This window comes from Myotis yumanensis, unplaced genomic scaffold (genome assembly GCF_028538775.1).
Source record: "Myotis yumanensis isolate MYYU_CA2020_CCGP unplaced genomic scaffold, mMyoYum1.0.hap1 SCAF_8, whole genome shotgun sequence".
Lineage (NCBI taxonomy): Eukaryota > Metazoa > Chordata > Mammalia > Chiroptera > Vespertilionidae > Myotis > Myotis yumanensis.
In genome coordinates, this window is record NW_027223759.1 from 45930718 (window position 1) to 45943913 (window position 13196).

At 37.6% G+C, this 13196-nt stretch overlaps 1 protein-coding gene across 2 annotated transcripts in view; it reads left to right on the forward strand.

Annotated features, from left to right (window-relative positions):
* Positions 1–13196, forward strand: part of TLK1 (tousled like kinase 1) — a 159879-nt gene that overhangs the window by 100153 nt on the left and 46530 nt on the right. For both annotated transcript variants that reach the window (XM_070422775.1, XM_070422776.1), the window contains exons 5-8: positions 3424–3470; positions 5649–5744; positions 7751–7840; positions 8850–8942. In XM_070422775.1, coding sequence (XP_070278876.1) covers positions 3424–3470; positions 5649–5744; positions 7751–7840; positions 8850–8942 — 326 coding nt within the window. The remainder of the gene's footprint in view (positions 1–3423; positions 3471–5648; positions 5745–7750; positions 7841–8849; positions 8943–13196) is intronic.

The following is a 13196-nucleotide window of genomic DNA, read 5'->3' on the forward strand; positions in this document are numbered from 1 at the left end:
TTTTTGTTCTGGGATTTATTTACTTTCTATAGCTGTCACTGGAGCTGAGAGCTGGCTCCAGCTCTGAGGCTGTGGCTGGCTGAAAGCAGTTATCTGGGTTTGTTTAGCTTCTATAATTGAAACTCTGTTGCCATCACTGGCACTCTAAGCTCTGAGCCCACTGGCGGCTGAAAGCAGGTTTCTGGGTTTGTTTAGCTTCTATAATTGCAACATTGTTGCATCTGGAGCTCAGAGCTGGGCTGCGGCAGGCGGGGAACCTTGGCTTCCTCCGTCACTGGAGCAAGCAAGCCTCATGTTCGCTTCAGCTGCGTGGCTGCCGGCCGCCATCTTGGTTAGCAGTTAATTTGCATATCTCGCTGATTAGCCAATGGGAAGGGTAGTGAAGTAACGGTTAATTACCATGTTTCTCTATTATTAGATAGGATGGTATTGAATAGGAATTTGATATCTCTTTAAAATGAGTACCCAAACTTACTCATTCCTTTTATTTTTTTTTAAAGAGACTATCCTATCTAAATAATAGACGAACATGGTAATTTACCGTACCTTCCCTAGGCCTCCCATTGGCTAATCAGCGTGATATGCAAATTAACCACTAACAAAGATGGCGGCTAATTTGCATACTGCATGCAGGGCGGGTCAGCGCCATCCTGCCTGCCCCGCCGCCATCCGGGCCTGCTATCTGCAACCCGACCCGGGGCAGTCGGGCAAGGCAGCAGCGATCAGCCGGCCCGCCCACGCATCCTGTGTGCGACCTGACCCGGGGCGGCTGGCGGGGCAGCAGCGATCGGCTGGCCCACCCAGGCATCCCGTGTGCGACCCGACCTGGGGCATCCGGGCGGGGCAGCAGCGATCGGCCGGCCCTCCCAGGCATCCCGTGTGCGACCCGACCCGGGGCGGCCGGGCATGGCAGCAGCAATCGGCCGGCTGGCCTGGCCATCCCATGTGTGACCCGACCCAGGGCGGCGGGGCGGAACAACGTGGCTCCTCTGTCACCCCAGCTTCCTCATCACAGCTCCCTTGGGGGCCTAAGCCTTTAGTCAGACATCCCCCAAGGGCTCCCTGGCTGCCAGAAGGATGTCTGACTGCAAGCTTAGGCCTGATCCCCTGGGAAGTGGGCCTAAGTTGACAGGTGGACATCCCCCAAGGGGTCCTGGACTGCAAATGGGTGCAGGCCGGCCTGAGGGACTCCTGCCCCCCCCCCCCCCCCCGTGCACAAATTTTTGTGCACTGGGCCTCTAGTATAAAAATAATTGAGAAACTTTTATTAAAGCATCATCTTTTTCTTTTCAGATCTGTTCTTTCTCCTTTTTTGCATACCCACCTTTTATGATACGAGCTAAGAAAATTGTTTTTGTTAGACTTCAAAATTTCTTACAATGGATAACAAAATAGTATTATTTAATGTGGCCCTCTATATTAAATGTAATAAAGTGGTTTCTTAAAATCTATATAATAGCAATTTTATACATATATTATTATGTTACATAATCATATAATATTCTCTGACTTATAAATGGCACTGGCACCAAGATATGTGTTTGTAGTAGTCGTCTTTCCAGAAGGTAGGAGTTAAGTCATTGCAGCACCTTTCTCTAGGTGTGTGGTATTTTGTATGTCAGTCTGTCCTGAGCTCCTTTTTGGTCTTAATGTAGTTCCCCAAGTTTTGGTTCATGTGCTTGGAGCTTTACATGTAGTGTAAGGATAAATTAATTATGATAGTTTCAACTTCAGATTTAAAAACTCAGTTAAAAGCAGGTATCAAAATAGGGAAGGACTTCTGGGTTGGTTGATTCAACATATGTATTTAAGAACCCATTTTTTTTCTTTGTGTTCTGCCATATGCAGAATTGTCTGATTTTCTTTTGGTTTTAGGCTGGTTGCCAGTTTTAATTGGATTTGCTCATGTCAGTTTCCCCACTCATATTTGCTTTAAGAAAGGGGCTGGCTTAAGGGGCCTCTGTACGAACATTTGCATCAGAGGGGTACCAGAAGAGACAATTAGAGCAAGGAATTGAAACTTATTTGAGGAAATAATGACAGAAAACTTTCCTAACCTGGTGAAGGAAATAGACACACAAGTCCAGGAAACGCAGACTCCCCAAACAAAATGAACCCAAAGAGGCTCATGCTAAGACAAAAAGAAAGAAAAGGGCTGGCTTACTGTGGGGTTTCTTCTCTTTCTTTGAAGTGAACTTCTTCAATTCTAAAGCAAACCTCTCCTGCCGTTCTATAGATAAGAATTGGGACATGTGTCCATTCCAAAACCACTTAAGTCCAGCAAAGGTATTACTGCCCTGAAAAAAAAAATCAGACCCATCTCTAAAATGGAAAATGAGTTAAAGTTCCTCTCAGAAATACAGGCTTTATGGAAAAGGGATGATAGCTGAACAAAATTGGATTTCTTACCAGAAGGAGAACTAGGAATTGAGGCGGGATTAGTTACATGTGCTATGTAGGAGAAGGAATGTTAACAGAACAAAATTTGGGTTCAGTGGGCAAATAGCTTGTGGGTAGGTAACCCAAAATGTCTCAGTGTTCATTTAAACAGTACTTCTTCAGAATCCAGGAGAGCTGTTGCAGGCAGGAGGGTCATTCCTTTGGTACAAAACCTTTATAGTCTTCTCTGACCTCTAAATAAACCTGTACAAAAATTTTGTTCACAATTTCTAGGTAACATTTGTAGTTCTGAGTTGTTACTTAGTTTAAAAAAATATTGCCCTACCTTTTTCCAAGAACGAATTTAAGGTTGTTGAACTTTAAATGTATCATTTATTCACCTCAGTAATGCCTGGCACATAATAACCACTCAAGAAATATTTGTTGAATAAAATAGATTCAAGTCACTGTTGAATTGATAGATCTATATGTTTTTGTTATTTAAAACTTTTGACTCTGTGGTATCATTATTTTTTCATTTGTAACTTGAAGAAATCATGTATTCTGTATAGTTCTAATGAAGGGTGGTTGACTCCCATCCAAAAAAAGTCTCTATAAACACCATATTTCTTAAGAACTTCCGAATTCAGTTTTTATAAAACTGAGTTCATTTTAGAGCAAAACTTTTAATTAAAGAATTGTGATCTATAATTATTTGGATCACTGTATCGATATGTGGTCATATAAGGTACAATATTTAAAATCTAGTTTATTAAAAAAAACAGCCTATAAATTTGGAAATAGTTTTTAGAGAATGAAAACATTTTTAGAAATAGCATTCATATTAAAGCATGTTATTGCCAATTTGTTGTGGTTTGTGTTAACCAAAATTTTTATTTATTTTTTATTTATAGGTTTTTCAATTATACAGCTGCCTTTTAGCTTTTAAAAAAAATCATCGATTTGCTTTAATGAAATTAGGAGACATTAAGTAATATTAATGACTTAATTAAATCTACAAAATTTTTTACTTTTATATTTTAGGAAAAAGTATTGGGGGACGTGGCCACAAAATTAGCGACTATTTTGAAGTAAGTTCATTGAGGAACATCTCTAGTGGGTTTTTTTGTTTGTTTGTTTTTTAAATATATACTTTTTTATTGTTGATAGAATTACAGATGTCTCCCATTTTCTCCCCCTTCACTCTCCTCCTTCCAGCCCCTACTCCTCCCCTTCCCCCCCCCCCCCCCCCCAAATGTCTTCATCCCCCTATCACTTGTGTCCATATAAGTATATAAATTCTTTGGTTCATCTCTTCTAGTTCTTCATATAAGTCTGGTATGGGCTAAGATAATTTGTTTGAAGCACAAGGCCAACTTTTGATTATCTGTTTGATTAGAGCAAAGCTTCAGTCTATGTCAGCGGTTCTCAACCTGTGGGTCGCGACCCCTTTGGGGGGTCGAACGACCCTTTCACAGGGGTCGCCTAAGACCATCGGAAAACACTTATATAATTACATACTGTTTTTGTGATTAATCACTATGCTTTAATTATGTTCAATTTATAACAATGAAAATACATCCTGCATATCAGATATTTGCATTACGATTCATAACAGTAGCAAAATTACAGTTATGAAGTAGCAACGAAAATAATTTTATGGTTGGGGGTCACCACAACATGAGGAACTGTATTAAAGGGTCATGGCATTAGGAAGGTTGATAACCACTGGTCTATGTGATGTCCTGTCTTTCTAGGAACATTAAAATTTACTTTTATAATGGGATGGTACATCATAATTTTCAAAGTATTTTCTCACATGTTTGCTTATAACAACTTGCGAAATAGGTATTTACAAATGAGGAAACTGAGGACCAGAAATGTAAAGTAGCCTACCTAATGACAAATTCTAAAGGGAAGAGCATTTAGAACTTAACGTCTAACATCTTCCAGTTCAGAATTCTTTCTGTTGTCAATACAAGATTTACTACACCACAGCACCATTTGACCCTGTGGATGGAGATTAAATAATGTCAGTCTAAGAGTCCCTGAAAATAATAAGCAGTGGTAGATTTAGATTCTTACTCAGTCCTGCAATGTTTCCTTGTTTCTACACAGAAACACCTTTGGCTACCAGTTTCACATTATAAAACAATGATTATTAAAACAACAAACATTATCTGTTCAGCTGAAAAATATATTTACTTGAGAATGAGAACAGAATTTGCTAGTTAGGGAAAGTGCAGCATTAAAAACATTTTTTTTTCTACCTTCCACTGTTTTTTTTGGTTTACAGAATCTAAGGTAAAACTGTAGTTGATCACAAGATACCTAATGCTCTTTAGTCCCTCGCTGTTAATATCATTAAGAATCTTTGCCAAAGGTGGGATCAATTCAAATAAAACTTCAAGTCTCTTGAATGCCTACTATGTGCTGGGTATTATAGATTGAAATAGAATACACAAAGTCCCTAGGTTGCAGGAAGTTGTTTAATGAACACACTAGGAAGTCCCCTTCTCTCCTGCTCATGCTGAATACCCTGAGAGGAAGCCAGTAACAACAAATTTTCTCCTCCCATTCTTGATACAGAAATATGAGAAATGAGAAAGGCAGCTTCCCTCCTGTGTAGCTAAGTCATGCACTGTAATACATGTCAAGCGTGTAAGAAAGGATCTATTTTTGTTAGATTTTGTGCTGTTAAAAGGAAGGGACTTGGTCTGTAGAATTCTTTTTTATAGTGCTACGCACATTCAGATATTTAACAGATCGTGAGCATGATGATTCTGTTTTAAGATGGTTATGTTCACTAACATCTACATGTAAACATGTTAACATTTTTTGGGATTAGGGATTATACTGGTTCAACAAACATTTACTATGTTATAACATCATTGTGTCAGTGTTATCACTACAACTCTAAAGTTATGGTTGAGTCTTAGACCAGTTTTGTGCTAAAATTTGAAGGAAAATAAGATATGTTTATTATTTGGGGGGAATTTGTCTTTGAGTCTGCCACAACAACAAGTTATATATAGTCAGAATGTTCAAAAAATAAGGGTCTGTACAAGACATAGTCTTGTCATGTTCTTATGATCATTATTCTCTCTAGTCTTTTAGGACTTAGCTATGAATAATATTAGTTTTGCTTTTTCTTGACCTATTTAAATGACTGTTTGATATAAATAAAATATATTTAAATTCTTAACGCTTTGTCCAAAATAACATTTATCTAAACCTGTTTTAATAGTGATGTTTCCTTTTTTGCTCAGTACCAAGGTGGGAATGGCTCAAGTCCAGTAAGAGGCATACCTCCTGCAATCCGTTCTCCTCAGAATTCACACTCACATTCCACTCCTTCCTCATCTGTAAGTGTTTACGTGCCTAGTCTTATGTCTGGGAAGTTATGTATACTGAGTAACTTTTATAATTTACTAGTGGCTCGGTGCACGGATTCTTGCACATTGAAAGGAAATTAACTAACCCAAGAACCACTGCTGCCAAGTCACCACAGCTTGGCAGTAAACTATATTTGGGGCCAACAGTGCCTGAGCAACAACATAACCCACAGCTGAAGGTAGAATCACGTGGCCCCGCGAGGAATTGGGCTCCTTCCTCTCTGGTCCCGGAGTGCGTCATCCGAGAACCAATGGTGCCATGTCACTGCAGCTCAGCAGTAAGCCAGATTTATGGCCAACAGTGCCCCAGTAACCCTCGGCCGAAGGTGGAATCACATGGCCCCATGAGGAATTGGGATCCCTTCTCTCTGGGTCTAGGGTGCGTCACCCAAGAACCGCCACTGCCAACTCACAGCAGCTTGGCAGCTCCTGTGTTGAGCATCTGCCCCCTCATGGTCAGTGCACACCATATGTACCTGGATGGTCAGACAGTCACTTAGCCTTTTATATATATAGATTGTCTTTATTGAGAACTTCTCTATATATTGTTTATCTTTTTAAAAATCATTCTGTGAGGTGAATTGAGTCCTTTTTAGTGATCTGATATTATTAGAACTTTACTTCTGAAAGTGAGATTCTTATAAGTTAAAGTTTTTCTGAACTAAATATATCCCAAAAGTAATGTTTCTATAAAAGAAGGCTGTTGAGTCTGTGAATACTCTTATAAAATCAGTCCATATCAAGTAACTCATTTCTAACTTTTAACTTTCTTATGAATTAAATTTCTCAACCACTGAAATGATTGCATAATTCCTTTGTGGGTATCCTTAAGAAAAAGATAGGTAGTCATCAGCCTTGGATTATTTAATTCAGTGTAGGACCTGAGTTCAGTATTGGACCTGAAAATTAATCACTTCGTTTTTTTCCTAATATTTTAAGACCTAGTTCTTTTATCTACATTGTTTTATACATCAGATTTCATTTTTTCTTTATTTTCAGTATGTGAAAATTCAGTGGCTAACCAGAAAAACTATATTGGCTTTCAGTAATTTAAAGATGAATTAAAGATTTTTGAAAATCAGAGTATCTTATTTATTTAAGTACCTTGAATGTACTTCCAGTGTGCCCTACTGGTCCTTGTCTGTAGACATATACTGAGTTGTTCCTTAATCATTTTGTACCTTGGGGCACATCATATTGCCATATACAAAGTAAAGCATAATACTCAATAATAACTAAGAGTTGTGTTGTTAGTATTGATACAGTGATATAATTTTCCAATGAATGTGTTTTAAAACTAGTGACTAGATAAGCCACAAAACTCATCAGTAAATTGATCTTATACTATATTTTAGCATGCATTATTGTCCCTAATACTAAGAGTTCTATATTAAGATCTTTTTTTCAGTTTTACTTTTAAAACATAATAATGTTTTTAACATTTCTGTTTTAACATGATGTATTAGCCTTGTTTTATTTAACTGATTAAAAGCATTACAGTTTCCTTTTGGCACAAGAATGTAAACTTGAGGGCAGGGAATATATAGTTATCTTTCACTGGGCCTTATGTGAGGGAGGTACTCAATAAATGCTTATTGACTAAAGGGTGATTAAAAGTTTTAAATTCAGTTATTTTTTAATTAAATTTATTATCCTAACAAAAACTTAAGAAATGTTGCCCTGTACTGGGTTGCTCAGTTGGTTGGAGCATCGTCCCATACACCAAAAGGTTGCGGGTTCAATTCCTGGTCAGGGCACATACCTAAGTAGTGGATTCCATCCCCAATCAGTCAACTGATCGATGTTTCTCTCTCTTCTTTCCTCACTCCCTCTCTCTTTCTAAAATCAATAAACATATCTCAGGTGAGGATTTAAAAAGTGTGTGTGTGTCGGGGGGGTGTTAAGTAGTTGTTGCTAAACAGAAGCCTATTTTTTTTTCTTGCTAATGTAAATTTTAATTTTTTTTTTTTTTTAAGGTTCGACCTAATAGCCCTTCTCCTATTGCAGTAGCTTTTGGGGACCACCCTATTGTACAACCAAAGCAGTTATCCTTTAAAATTACTCAGGTAAATAGTTACTGAAATTTATTGGTATGATTTCTAAGAAACAAGTGACCAATTTTGTACAAACAACTCATATGTCTTCTCTTTGTTTTGGACATAGTCATAAAGTAAAATTATACATCAAGAAAGCTTATTACTAAACAAAAAGACAATTTATAAGGATAAAAAATTGAAAACACCAATTTACTGTCATTTTGTCCTTTATTACATACTGGTTAAATATATGGATGTTTTAAACAAATTAAATAAACAGAACCACCATGATATGTCAATTCTGTTTACTGATTCTTTTTTAACTTAACATACAAGTTATCAGTGTCTTCATGAAGCTGTTATATTTATTATAAATGGACTTCTAAGCCATTCATTTTGGGTGTCTATATTTATGTATATTCATGTATGCTGCACACTTAAAAATCATTTGAAAATTGAATTAATTGGATATCTTTTACACTTATTTCGTTTTATTAATTTTGGGTACTAAGTTTTTCATTTCAACTTTTTACATATGGCAGTTTCTGTATGACACTGTCTCAGACCAAGGGTTGAGAGAGTTGAGCTTGACCTCCCCAGTTGCCAGATTTATTGCCATGAGATTTTTTTCTGTTAGGTGATGTCTAAACTGTTGTACGTGCATCAAAACTTCTTTTTGGATTCTCTCTACGCTAGGATGATAAGTACATTGCTTTCAGTCAGTGAACAGCTCATGAAAGTTTTTGCCATGTTCAAAATTCAGAGTTGATAGAATAAAGCAGTGGTTATATTGAATTTTAATGATGAATATATGAATATTCTAAACTTTTAAATAATTAATCTTTAGATGTTTCTTTGTAAGTTTGTAGCACTTGTACTTCTGACTAAAACTTAAAACTGCACTCAGACTTTTTGGGATATCCTTTACATGCACACATAAAATCAAATATTTTCTTTGCTTTTTAGAATCAATAAAATCTAATGTTTACATGCAATGATATATATAATGGAGATAATAAAATAGCTTTCTTTCATTTAGACTGATCTCACAATGCTGAAATTAGCAGCATTAGAAAGTAATAAAAACCAGGACCTGGAAAAGAAGGAAGGTCGTATAGATGACTTGCTCAGGGTAAGTAGTAAGTTACGGATTGGGGGAAGGGAGCTGGGGGTCTGATTGTTTGGCAGTAGTAAAGCTGTTGAGAAAATACTTGGTATTATAAAAAAAATTTATAGCTGGGGGTAAGGGGGAAGCCTTTTCTGGTTGTATAAGTACTTCATTGAAAATGTCAACTTTAGCCGAAACCGGTTTGGCTCAGTGGATAGAGCGTCTGCCTGCGGACTGAAAGGTACCAGGTTCGATTCCAGTCAAGGGCATGTACCTGGGTTGCGGGCACATCCCCAGTGGGAGATGTGCAGGAGGCAGCTGATCGATGTTTCTCTCTCATCGATGTTTCTAGCTCTCTATCTCTCTCCCTTCCTCTCTGTAAAAAATCAATAAAATATATTTAAAAAAAAGAAAGAAAATGTCAACTTTAAAGTGAAAATTATTTTATTCATTCTTTCAACTGTGAATTGAGAAACAGTTGAAGAAATAGAAGGAAGTTAATAAAATTTATTTAATCAACTACCATAAGACAGAGAAATCCATTTCATGTTAGTTTTAAAGTTAATTGATTTTGTTACAAATCCGACATTTGCTATTATACATGATGAAGTAATTGCTACCATCCTGCAAGATTTTTAATGGAAACTTTATAGAAAGACACATCAAAAAGTGTACTTATAATGTGAGTGAAGTATAAAAGAAGTGGTCTCGCCTTTTGCTGCTCAGTAAAATCACTGGATGATGAAAAGTAAGGTGCCTAGGTACTTTATAAAAGTACTAATGCCAGAACTCTACCATGAGGGGTTCTGATTAAATTGATGTGATGTAGGGTTTGTGCATTGGTAGTTTTATTAAAAGCTCCTCCGGATGAGTCTAATTTAAGCCAGCTTTGAGAACCACTGGTGTAGAAACTCAATAAAATCAATATCTATGATTCTACCATAGTGATCAATACCTTTGAATGATCGTGTGCCTTTCCTGATCCTGCCACATTCACTGTCACATCCCTTTACCATCAACCACTATTCTGAGTTTTGTATTTATTATGCCTTTGCATTTCTTTGTGGTTTTATTTCATACTAGAGGCCCGGTGCATGACATTCGTGCAATCGGGGATGTCGGGGGTGTCCCTTAGCCCAGTCTGCACCCTCTCACACTCTGGGAGCCCTGTGATTGATCGCCCCGCAGAGGGAGGCTCTGCCCACCCGGCCAGGGCTCTATGATGGATCGCCCCCGTAGAAAGAGGCCCTGCCCACCCACTGCAGCACCTGCCCACCTGCTGCAGCCTGCGGGTAGGTGGCCTGGGGCGATCGTGGAGTCTCCCCTGATTGATTGCCCCACTGGCCAGTGGCCTGGGCCTCCTTCTGCGGGGCAGTGGCGGGGGCCCCGACCAATCACATCGCACCTGCCTTGGCTGGCCTGGCACCAGTGGGTATCACAGTGTGGTCATCCAGCCGGTCGTTCCACTGTTTGGCCATTCAGTCTAGTTGCATATTATGCTTTTATTATTATAGATATCTAGACATTCTTAACATTATTTCAGTTTGTTTTTGAACTTTATATAAGCAAAATTGCACTGTATGTGCCCTTTTACCCTGCTTGTTTTCACTAAACAGTATGTGTGTGATTGTCATATAGTTTATTCATTTTACTACTATATAGCGAGGCATTATATTAATACTAAAGGCCCAGTGCATGAAAATCATGCACGGGTAGGGTTCCTAGGCCTGGCCGGCGATCAGTGCCGATCTGTGGGGCGACCAGCAGGGCAATCAGAGGCCCCCGCTGGCACCCACCTTGGCTGGCCTGGGGCCTGCGGGCTGGGGGCAGCTCCTGCGTTAAGCATCTGCCCCCTGGTGGTCAGTGTGCATCATAGCACCCGGTCGTCCTGCCATTAGGTCGATTTGCATATTCGGCTTTTATTATATAGGATACCATAATTTATTTTTTCTGCTCTCGGTGGACATTTTAGTTTCTACTTTTTGCTAATATGAACTACTCAGAACATTCTTGTTCATGCCTTCTAGGGCAAATATAGGAGGATTTCTCTATGGTATATGTTAAGAAGTACTGGGCATGCACATCTTCAACTTTGCTTTATAATGTCAAGTTTTTCTTAAGTGGTTGGATCCCACTAGTACTGGGCAAGAAATAAACTCATTGCTCATTATCCTTGCCAAATCTTGTTTATAATCATATTTAATATTTTTAAATTGTTGACCAATCTGATGAATGTAATAAGGCATCTTTAATTATATGTATTCCCTATCTATTTTTTGAGCATCTTTAAAAATATTTATTAACTATTTGTATTTCTTCTGGGAAATAACTGATCATGGTTTGGCTCATTATCTTATTAGGTTGTCTTTTGTTTTTGTTTCTAATGGATGTCAGTTTTTTGTTCTGACACTCAATATACAGGATGGGACAAAAAAGGTTTATAATTGTATTATTTATTAATTATTTTCATAGAACAACTGTAAACCTACTTTTGCCCACCCCTATATATTGATTTTTCTCCAAATATGTGAGTTGTCTGTTCATTTCTTCATGCTATCTCCTGATGATTAGATGCATTTAAAATTTTTGTGTGATTAAGTATATATTTGTAATAGATTATGTTTTATTTGTTCTAAATTATTAGAAAAGGTATACCGAAAGATTCTTTTCCTTAAGATTATAAAGATGTTCTATATTTTATTTTAAAAGTTTTATAGTCTGGTTTTTTAATATAAGTTGTTAATCTCACTGGAATTCATTTTTGGGTATGGTGTGAAGAAGTAAGGTTTCATTTTCATTTATTTCTATATAGATAACCAGTTGTCCAGCCCATTTAATTAAAAGTCCACTCTTTACCATCAGCTCCATTATATAATCCAGTTTCCATATATAGGTGGATCTATTTCCGTGTTCTCTGCTATGTTCTGTGTTCTATTTGTGTGTTCCAATGCTGGTTTCACATCTTTTTTGTTGTGTTTGGCTCTTAGTGACAGAGAACATAAACAATACATTAAATGAGATACAGTGTCACTTTTTTGAGAGAACAGAAGTGGGCAGCCTGGTTGTGATGGCTCCACAGTGACATAGGGGATTTTGACTCCTTCGGTTTTTCTGCCCTTTCATCCTTACTGTATGCTTTCTATCTTGAGGGTCATATGGAGGTACAAAATATTTATTCAGAGTCACAGTTATGATAGCTGTGTTCCTGAGCAGAAAACAGGAAGAGAAAGGGAATAACGGGGGTGGGGGGGGGGCAACAATTTTGTGTACAGCCTTCTTTGATATTCCATTCCTTAGCTGTAAGGGAAACTGGGAAATGTATCTTTTAGCTAGGCACATACCAATCCAGAATAAAATATTGACTTGTCATTATTTGGGAAGGAGAAAATACATTTTGGCTATCATAATTACCATAGTTTTTTTGATATGTGGTTGAACAAATATCCTCTTCTTTTTGGCTATATTTGGCCTTTTGCAGTCAGAGAAATATAAAACCAGTTTTTCAAGTTACATACACAATTTGTTGGGGTTTTGTTTGAGCTGCTCCTTATGCAATGATGAGGAACTGTTGGTGCCAAATTCCATTTATGTTCCTCAGAAAGTATCTTTATTTTACCCTTTTTCTTAAAAAACAAAACAAAACATTTTGTAGGTATATAATTTTAGGATGGTAGCTATTATCTGCCGGCATTTTTTATTTAATATGGCATTTCTTTTGCCTTTCACCATGATTAGCCTACACCTATGATTCTCAAAGTATGATCCCCAGATCAGAAACATCAGCGTTACTGAGGAACTTAATTAGAAATAAATTTTCAGATCCTACCTCAGGTCTACTGATTCAGAAACTCTGGGGATGGGTCCCAATAATCTGTGTTCTAACAAGCCCTCCGGGTTATTTTCTGGTCACTATACTAGACTAACCAGACTCATCTCCAGAGTTTAGAGAGAGGCCCATTCCCTGAACATGTGGCTGCCTACAAAGTCAACAAAATTGGTATAATTTTTGTCAAGAAAGGTGGTGGGAATGTTTAGCTATTGGATAGGCATCTACAGTGTCATCCATAAATTGAATGGAGAAAATTGTTTATTAATTACATAAGATGGGAAAGAATCATTCATTTGTAAGTGTTAGATACTTTATATACTATATTTTCATTATTTTTAACTAAGGTAGGTGCCATTGCCCCTATTTTAAAAATAAGACAACTGAACGAAGATTCAGATAACTTAAGAGTGTATTTGAATCCATGGAGTATGGATACAAATTCCATTTAC